The following is a 9,810-nucleotide window of genomic DNA, read 5'->3' as shown; positions in this document are numbered from 1 at the left end:
CCTCTCTCCATCTCTCCATCCTCTCTCTCCCTCCATCCTCTCTCCATCCTCTCTCCCTCCATCCTCTCTCTCTCTCTCTCTCTCCCTCCATCCTCTCTCCATCTTCTCTCTCTCCCTCCATCCTCTCTCTCCATACTCTCTCTCTCCCTCCATCCTCTCTCTCTCTCCATCCTCTCTCCATGCCTCCTCATACTCTCCTCCTTCTGTCTCTCCCTTCCTCCATACCTCCATCCTCCCCCTTTACTCTCCCCCTCTCCCCTCCCTCCCTCACTCCTTCCATAACTCTTCCACTCTATCCTACCCCTGCACTCACCCCCTCCTCTCCCTCTCCCTCTCTCATTCTATTCTCCCCCATACTCACCCCCTCCTCTCTCTTCTCTCTCCACCTCTCCTTCGGTGTCCAGATGTTAGTTGGGACTGTCCCTCCAGTGATAGCTCTAACATCACATAGGTCTCAGCAGCATCGGCTTTGTTTACACCATCACTCCAAGGTGACAGGAATACCGACATTCCAGGATCAGGTTGGTCCGGCACGTCCACAGGCACCATGCAAATGCACACCGGCACACACACACACACACACACACACACACACACACACACACACACACACACACACACACACACACGTTCGTTATACTATCCTTGTGGGGACCAAACAATTGATTCCCAATCAAATCCTATTTTCCCTAACCGTTAAACCTGACCCTAAACTTAACCCTTAACCCTAACCCTCATTTTAACCAGTAAACCTAACGCCCTAAGCCTAAAATACCCTTTTTCCTTGTAGGGACCGGGTGAAATGTCCCCAGTTGTTTGAATTGTCCTTGTTTTACTATCCTTGTGAGGACTTCTGTTAACCCATAAGGATAGTTAAACCAAACACACATACCATGTCTCTCTCTGCATGGTATAAACAGAGAATCTCTGAAGACCTCCAACAGTGATGCGGCAGAGAGAAAAGAATCAGGCGTATACCGAAAGAGTTTAATAAATAACACCATCAACAACAACACAACAATGAAAGCTTGAATTCATGACGTGTGTATATATATATATATATACACTTATTTAATATATATTCATATTTGACTGTTTAAAATATAAATATGACTTACAGTCCTCATAAGTTAGAATATAAAAACCAGGAGTCTGACTGAGGTAGGGGGGAGGGGGGAGGGGGAGGGGGGGGAGGGGGGAGGGGGGGGGAGGGGGGAGGGGGGGGTGAGACCTACAAGCAGGACCCACCAGGAGGACAATCATACTCGACCCCTAGTGATGGCCGATGATGGTGTGTGGTTCATGGTCCATATTCCCAGGGGTTAAAGGTCAGTGATGATGGTGTGTGGTTCAGGGTCCATAGTCCCAGGGGTTAAAGGCCAGTGATGATAATGTGTGGTTCAGGGTCCATAGTCCCAGGGGTTAAAGGTCAGTGCCTCCAGGACTTGCGGCTGAGGACACACACGCACGCTGCGTTGATGCGAATCAGTCTCCACGCCGTCTGCTCCTTGGACTTGGTGAGGGCGAGCACGTACGTGTGTGTGTTGGTGCAGTAGGAGTTCCAGTGACGGCTGTCGATGCCGCGACACCCTGATTTGGCCCCCGCCTTGGGCCCGCCTCCCATAACTCCTCCCCCAGCCCCGGCTCCGCCCACCGGGGGTGTGGCCACGCGGCACGTGGTCTCGTAGAAGAACTGTTTCTTGCGGACGTTGTCTATCTTCACCTCTGGTAGAACCTCCACCTCGTTGCCGGCGATGTCGGTGGCCTTGGTCAGGTTCCCCAACCAAACGCTGATGCTATCGCACACGGAGTATTCCCCTCTGTGCATGGGCTGCCCTCCTGCCTTCCGCCTCACCCTCCCTCCCCCACCCATCACCCTCCCCACTTCCTCCTCTCCCTCCTCTTCCCTCGTCTCCCCCCCCAGGCCGTGGTGAGAGGGGGGTACGTCGCTGAAGACGACGCGGGGTGAGGAGTGGTAGCGTAACTTGCTGAACAGTTTGGGGTCCACCTCCGGGATGGAGGGGGTAGAGGGGGAGCCTGTCTCAGAGTGGCCCAGGGAAGAGCTCCTGTCCTGGGGTAGAGAGGCTGGCCTGTGGGCCTGTCTGGTCCGGCTGGGTCTCTGCTGTGTCTGCTGCTCCTGCTGAGGTGACACTGAGAGGCGGGCCGCCCGCTGCTGTTCTGCTCTGCCATTGGCTACTGTGTGGTGTTCTGCACTGTGGTTGGCTGCCACCGGGCCCAGGGCACCTCCCATGTTCAGTACAGCCTGGACGCCAATCAGCAGGAGCACCAACAGCAACGACCTCATGGGCACACGTCCTGTCAACAACAACACACGTCCTGTCAACAACAACATATGTCCTGTCAACAACATCAACACACGTCCTGTCAACAACAACACACGTCCTGTCAACAACAACACACGTCCTGTCAACAACAACACACGTCCTGTCAACAACAACACATGTCCTGTCAACAATAACAACACACGTCCTGTCAACAACAACACACGTCCTGTCAACAACAACACACGTCCTGTCAACAACAACATATGTCCTGTCAACAACAACACATGTCCTGTCAACAACATCAACACACGTCCTGTCAACAACAACACACGTCCTGTCAACAACAACACACGTCCTGTCAACAACAACACACGTCCTGTCAACAACATCAACACACGTCCTGTCAACAACAACACATGTCCTGTCAACAACAACACATGTCCTGTCAACAACAACAACAACATCACCACACATCCTGTCAACAACAACACCATCAACACATGTCCTGTCAACAACAACACCATCAACACATGTCCTGTCAACAACAACACCATCAACACACGTCCTGTCAACAGCATCAACACACGTCCTGTCAACAACAACACATGTCCTGTCAACAACAACACAACACACCCTGTCAACAACAACACCATCAACACACGTCCTGTCAACAACAACAACATACGTCCTGTCAACAACAACACAACATCAACACAAGTCCTGTCAACAACAACACAACAACAACACACGTCCTGTCAACAACAACAACAACATCAACACATGTCCTGTCAACAACAACACCATCAACACACGTCCTGTCAACAACAACAACACACGTCCTGTCAACAACAACACACGTCCTGTCAACAACAGCATCAACACACGTCCTGTCAACAACAACACCATCAACACACGTCCTGTCAACAACAGCATCAACACACGTCCCTATACCCTATAGAGATAAAGAAGGGGACACATTGAGGACTTAGGGAACTGGGTGGGACTTCCTATGGGTTAAAGAAGAATCAAACAAGTCCATCCAGGTTATCAGGAAGAATCAGCCAATGAATTATACTTGTGAGCAAACATTCCATAACTGTAAATCACCAGTAAAAAAACCCTCCAGGTGGCAGTATGCAACCTGCTCATAGAAGAAGTGGAAGAAAATTGACTACTTCGAAATGTAGATGGCCTTAATGGCGCTGCACATGCGTCATAATGGGACAAATACAAAAATGTGTCATCTAGCAAAGTCTATGGGATAAGCTTAACATACGGTGTGTGTGTGTGTGTGTGTGTGTGTGTGTGTGTGTGTGTGTGTGTGTGTGTGTGTGTGTGTGTGTGTGCGCGTGCGTGCGTGTGTGTGCATTGGACTGAAAGAAGAAATACAGAATGTATATTTGGTCCACTCAGAATTAATACCAATTCTCATCACTAAGTAAAAACCCTTAACCCTCCAACCCTTAAACCCTCCAAACCTAAACCCTCCAAACCTTAAACCCCTAAACCCACCAACCCTTAACCCTCCCATTGTCCTGGGGTCAGAGTGACCCAGGCCCTGTGTTTTGAGGTGGTCCCCGCTGTCTCGGCTGGGTCAAAGTGACCCAGCCAGCACTAGCAAGGTGTATGTTATAAATCCCCCTCACGTTGTCCCTGGGTCAGAGTGACCCAGCCAGCCAGCACTTATCCCACGACCCCCGTGCTACCCGGGAGCCGGCCAGCGGTCCAACAGGGCTGAGCAGCAGCACACAGCTACACATGCATGCCCAGACATGACCAGACATGTCCAGACATGCCCAGCATCAGTGTGCAAGAGGGCAACCAAGTGGACCCAATGGTGTCCAGGGGAAGGTAGGCCGCACTGCATGACGACGTGGCTACCCGAGCAGGCGTGTACTGCAGGCGTGCTGCTCAGCGGACCCAAGGCGCCACCATGACCGTGCGTTTCACCGCGGCGCAGGTCCTAGAACAGATATTCTCCAGTGTCCACCAAGAAGAAGACTACTCTGATTCCGAAGAGGAGGAGGAGGACGTGTCGGAAGATGAAGACAGGGAGGAATACAACCCCGAGTGCGAGACCGACGACGCGTTGCAGTCGTGCTCCTCTTCGAAGGAAGAGCAAGAGGAAGACCTAGAGGGAGACCAAGAGGGAGACCGAGAGCGAGACCGAGACCAAGAGCGAGACCAAGAGATGGTCGCCGCCCAAGCCCAAATGGCAAAATCAAATGGTCCTCTGTGACCTATCACCACGACCGTGTGATCTGCCACCCTGGCCCTGTCGTGAGGCCGGGTCCCACAGCCTATGCCGTGTCGCGTGCCCGTGACATCGCGTCCACCTTCCACCTGTTTGTCACACCGGCAATAGAAAGGATAATTGTGGACATGACAAATCTGCAGGGGGCGCGAAAATACGGCGACGGCTGGCGAGCCATGGACGCCACCGACCTGCGAGCCTACATAGGGCTGCTAATCGTAGCAGGTGTCTACAGGTCCTGAGGTGAGGCTGCGGCTGGACCGTGTTCCGCGCCACCATGCCGCTCAAGGTCTTTCACAAGTACTCGAGGCTGCTACGATTCGATGACCGCCAGTCGAAACCCGCGAGAGTTGCCACGGACAAACTTGCAGCCATAAGAGAGGTCTGGGACCAGTGGGAGGAGCGGCTGCCAGCCCTCTACAACCCAGGGCCTGACGTGACAGTGGACGAGCAACTGGTCCCGTTCTATATATATATGTATAGAGAGGTAGTAGTAGTAGTAGTAGTAGTAGTAGTAGTAGTAGTAGTATATGTGTGCACGCGTGTGCAACATAAACGCCGTTGGCCCAAATGAGCCAGTAATGACGCTTATCTATTCTCCCTCCACAAAGGACGCTGTCCTTTCCGACAGTACATTCCCAGCAAGCCAGCGAAATACGGCATCTAGTTGTGGGTGGCCTGCGACTCCAAGTCCAGCTACGCTTGGAAGATGCAAGTCTACACCGGTAAGGCGGCCAGCGTAGGCCCCGAGAAGAACCAGAGGATGCGCGTCGTCCTCGGTCTGACAAAGGGACTGAGTGGTCACAATGTCACCTGTGACAATTTCTTCACCTCCTACGAACTCGGACAGCAGCTCCTTGAGAGGAACCTCACCATGGTCGGCACGGTGCGAAAGAACAAGGCCGAGCTCCCTCCGGCGCTGCTCGAGTCAAAGGGCAGACAGGTCTTGTCCTCAAGGTTTGCCTTCACGCCCACCGCCACTCTAGTGTCCTACCTAGCAAAGAAAAAGAAGAACGTGCTACTTCTGAGCACGCTGCACACAGAGGCCGACATTAGCGATCGCCACGACAGGAAGCCGGCCGTCATCCTAGACTACAACTGCAACAAAGGGGGCGTGGACAACCTAGACAAGGTGGTTGGAACCTACAGCTGCAGCCGGATGACTGCCCGCTGGCCCCTGGTCATCTTCCACAACATCCTTGACGTGTCCTCCTACAACGCCTTTGTCATATGGCGAGAGATCAAGCCTAACTGGATGCCTCGGAAGCAGAACAAGAGGAGGGTGTTCCTGGAGCAGCTGGGAAAGGCACTTGTGAAGCCATTGATCCAAAGAAGGCAGCATCTCCCCCGCACGGAAGCGGCGTCGGCACTTGTCAAAGTCCTGCAGCGTGCTACGGCTCGTCAACAACCCAAGGATCCCGCCGCTGGCCCAGCCGCTGCTACGCACAACCCCCCCAGCCGGGGCAAGTAAGAGAAAGAGGTGTCAGCTCTGCCCACTGAAGAAGGACTCGAAGACACAGTGTGCTGCAGGTGTAAGAAATACATCTGCAAAGGCTGTTCACACGAATACTGTCACACTTGTGCCCATTGGGCGTTTAGCCAAGACAGGACAGGGTGACCCGGAGGACACGGGGTGTAGGCATAATACGAGGACCACGGGAGGGTTAACCCTCCGACCCTTTACCCACCAAACCTTAACCCTTAACCCTTAAACCCTCCAACCCTCCAACCCTCCAACCCTTAAACCCTCCAACACTTAAACCCTCCAACACTTAAACCCACCAACACTTAACCCTCCAACCCTCCAACCCTCCAACCCTCCAACCCTTAAACCCTCCAACACTTAAACCCACCAACACTTAACCCTCCAACCCACCAACACTCCAACCCTTAAACCCTCCAACCCTTAACCCTCCAACCCTTAACCCTCCAACCCTCCAACCCTTAAACCCTCCAACCCACCAACCCACCAACCCTTAACCCTCCAACCCTTAACCCACCAACCCTTAAACCCTCCAACCCTTAAACCCTCCAAACCTTAAACCCTCCAAACCTTAAACCCACCAACCCTTAAACCCTCCAACCCTTAACCCTCCAACCCTTAACCCTCCAACCCTTAACCCTCCAACCCTTAAACCCTCCAACCCTCCAACCCTTAAACCCTCCAACACTTAAACCCTCCAACCCTTAAACCCTCCAACCCTCCAACCCTCCAACCCTTAACCCTCCAACCCTTAAACCCTCCAACCCTTAAACCCTCCAACCCTTAACCCTCCAACCCTTAAACCCTTAAACCCTCCAACCCTCCAACCCTTAAACCCTCCAACCCTTAACCCTCCAACCCTAAACCCTCCAACCCTTAACCCTCCAACCCTTAAAACCCTCCAACCCTCCAACCCTTAACCCTCCAACCCTTAACCCTCCAACCCTTAACCCTCCAACCCTTAAACCCTCCAACCCTCCAACCCTTAACCCTCCAACCCTAAACCCTCCAACCCTTAAACCCTCCAACCCTCCAACCCTCCAACCCTTAACCCTCCAACCCTCCAACCCTTAACCCTCCAACCCTTAACCCTCCAACCCTCCAACCCTTAACCCTCCAACCCTTAACCTACCAACCCTTAAACCCTCCAACACTTAAACCCACCAACACTTAACCCTCCAACCCACCAACCCTAAACCCTCCAACCCACCAACACTTAAACCCTCCAACCCTTAACCCTCCAACCCTTAACCCTCCAACCCTCCAACCCTTAAACCCTCCAACCCTTAACCCTCCAACCCTAAACCCTCCAACCCTTAACCCTCCAACCCTCCAAACCTAAACCCTCCAACCCTAAACCCTCCAACCCTCCAAACCTAAACCCTCCAACCCTTAATCCCTCCAACCCTTAACCCTCCAACCCACCAACCCACCAACCCTTAACCCTCCAACCCTTAAACCCTCCAACCCTCCAACCCTTAAACCCTCCAACCCTCCAACCCTTAAACCCTCCAACCCTTAATCCCTCCAACCCTTAACCCTCCAACCCTTAACCCTCCAACCCTTAACCCTCCAACCCTCCAACCCTTAACCCTCCAACCCTCCAACCCTTAACCCTCCAACCCTCCAACCCTCCAACCCTTAACCCTCCAACCCTTAACCTACCAACCCTTAAACCCTCCAACACTTAAACCCACCAACACTTAACCCTCCAACCCACCAACCCTAAACCCTCCAACCCACCAACACTTAAACCCTCCAACCCTTAACCCTCCAACCCTAAACCCTCCAACCCTTAAACCCTCCAACCCTAAACCCTCCAACCCTTAACCCTCCAACCCTCCAAACCTAAACCCTCCAACCCTTAAACCCTCCAACCCTAAACCCTCCAACCCTTAACCCACCAACCCTTAACCCTCCAACCCTCCAACCCTTAACCCTCCAACCCTTAACCCACCAACCCACCAACCCTTAACCCTCCAACCCTTAAACCCTCCAACCCTCCAACCCTCCAACCCTTAAACCCTCCAACCCTTAACCCTCCAACCCTTAAACCCTCCAACCCTTAAACCCTCCAACCCTTAACCCTCCAACCCTCCAACCCTTAATCCCTCCAACCCTTAAACCCTCCAACCCTTAACCCTCCAACCCTCCAACCCTTAATCCCTCCAAACCTAAACCCTCCAACCCCTAAACCCTCCAACCCTCCAACCCTTAAACCCTCCAACCCTCCAACCCTTAATCCCTCCAAACCTAAACCCTCCAACCCTTAACCCTCCAACCCTTAACCCTCCAACCCTTAACCTACCAACCCTTAAACCCTCCAACACTTAAACCCACCAACACTTAACCCTCCAACCCACCAACCCTAAACCCTCCAACCCACCAACACTTAAACCCTCCAACCCTTAACCCTCCAACCCTAAACCCTCCAACCCTTAAACCCTCCAACCCTAAACCCTCCAACCCTAAACCCTCCAACCCTTAACCCTCCAACCCTCCAAACCTAAACCCTCCAACCCTAAACCCTCCAACCCTCCAAACCTAAACCCTCCAACCCTTAATCCCTCCAACCCTTAACCCTCCAACCCACCAACCCACCAACCCTTAACCCTCCAACCCTTAAACCCTCCAACCCTCCAACCCTTAAACCCTCCAACCCTCCAACCCTTAAACCCTCCAACCCTTAATCCCTCCAACCCTCCAACCCTCCAACCCTCCAACCCTTAACCCTCCAACCCTCCAACCCTCCAACCCTTAACCCTCCAACCCTTAACCTACCAACCCTTAAACCCTCCAACCCTCCAACCCTTAAACCCTCCAACCCTTAATCCCTCCAACCCTCCAACCCTCCAACCCTCCAACCCTTAACCCTCCAACCCTCCAACCCTCCAACCCTTAACCCTCCAACCCTTAACCTACCAACCCTTAAACCCTCCAACACTTAAACCCACCAACACTTAACCCTCCAACCCACCAACCCTAAACCCTCCAACCCACCAACACTTAAACCCTCCAACCCTAAACCCTCCAACCCTTAAACCCTCCAACCCTCCAACCCTTAAACCCACCAACCCTTAAACCCTCCAACCCTTAACCCTCCAACCCTTTGTGCGCTCCTGTGTGTGTGTGTGTGTGTGTGTGTGTGGTGATTGGTGTGTGTGTGTGTGTTGATTGGTGTGTGTGTGTGTGTGTGTGTGTGTGTGTGTGGTGATTGGTGTGTGTGTGTGTGTTGATTGGTGTGTGTGTGTGTGTGTGTGTTGAAGCCTACCTGTGGAAGGTGTCCAGGTAAAGTGTTCTGTGAAGCACTCTAAAGCCAGACTCCCCTCACACCTGCCATCGGGACCACCCTGAACCAGCTCTCTCTCTGAAACACACACACACACACACACACACACTTCACTTGACGCAGAAGTTCAGAGATGTGAGACTAGTGTCTCTCATACAGTTTGGCTCAGTACAGAAAGCCAACAGCTATTTAACAAATAAAATCAAACGAGATGATGTATTGTCACATAAACCAGAATGTGTTGTTGTACAGGGTCAGCCATAGTAGTATGATAGGTATTGTTGTACAGGGTCAGCCATAGTAGTATGATAGGTGTTGTTGTACAGGGTCAGCCATAGTAGTATGATAGGTGTTGTTCTACAGGGTCAGCCATAGTAGTATGATAGGTGTTGTTTTACAGGGTCAGCCATAGTAGTATGATAGGTGTTGTTTTACAGGGTCAGCCATAGTAGTATGATAGGTGTTGTTTTACAGGGTCAGCCATAGTAGTATGATAGGT

At 52.4% G+C, this 9,810-nt stretch overlaps 1 protein-coding gene across 1 annotated transcript; it reads right to left on the bottom strand.

The window, feature by feature from the left end:
- Positions 1-1,232: 1,232 nt before the first annotated feature.
- Positions 1,233-9,385, bottom strand: ngfa (nerve growth factor a (beta polypeptide)). Its single transcript, XM_029720310.1, has 2 exons — positions 9,294-9,385; positions 1,233-2,316 (listed from the first exon to the last, which is right to left on the bottom strand). The coding sequence occupies exon 2, from the start codon at positions 2,303-2,305 to the stop codon at positions 1,430-1,432; it is 876 nt and encodes a 291-aa protein (XP_029576170.1). The 5' UTR covers positions 2,306-2,316; positions 9,294-9,385; the 3' UTR covers positions 1,233-1,429.
- Positions 9,386-9,810: the final 425 nt, after the last annotated feature.

The sequence above is a fragment of the Salmo trutta genome, chromosome 28 (genome assembly GCF_901001165.1).
Source record: "Salmo trutta chromosome 28, fSalTru1.1, whole genome shotgun sequence".
Taxonomy (NCBI): Eukaryota; Metazoa; Chordata; class Actinopteri; order Salmoniformes; family Salmonidae; genus Salmo; species Salmo trutta.
The sequence above is the reverse complement of the archived record's forward strand: the minus strand, read 5'-3'. Positions and strand labels throughout refer to the sequence as shown.

Excerpts from the sequence above, each read along its gene's own strand:
- ngfa (XM_029720310.1), bottom strand. The coding sequence starts at position 2,305 with ATGAGGTCGTTGCTGTTGGTGCTCCTGCTGATTGGCGTCCAGGCTGTA.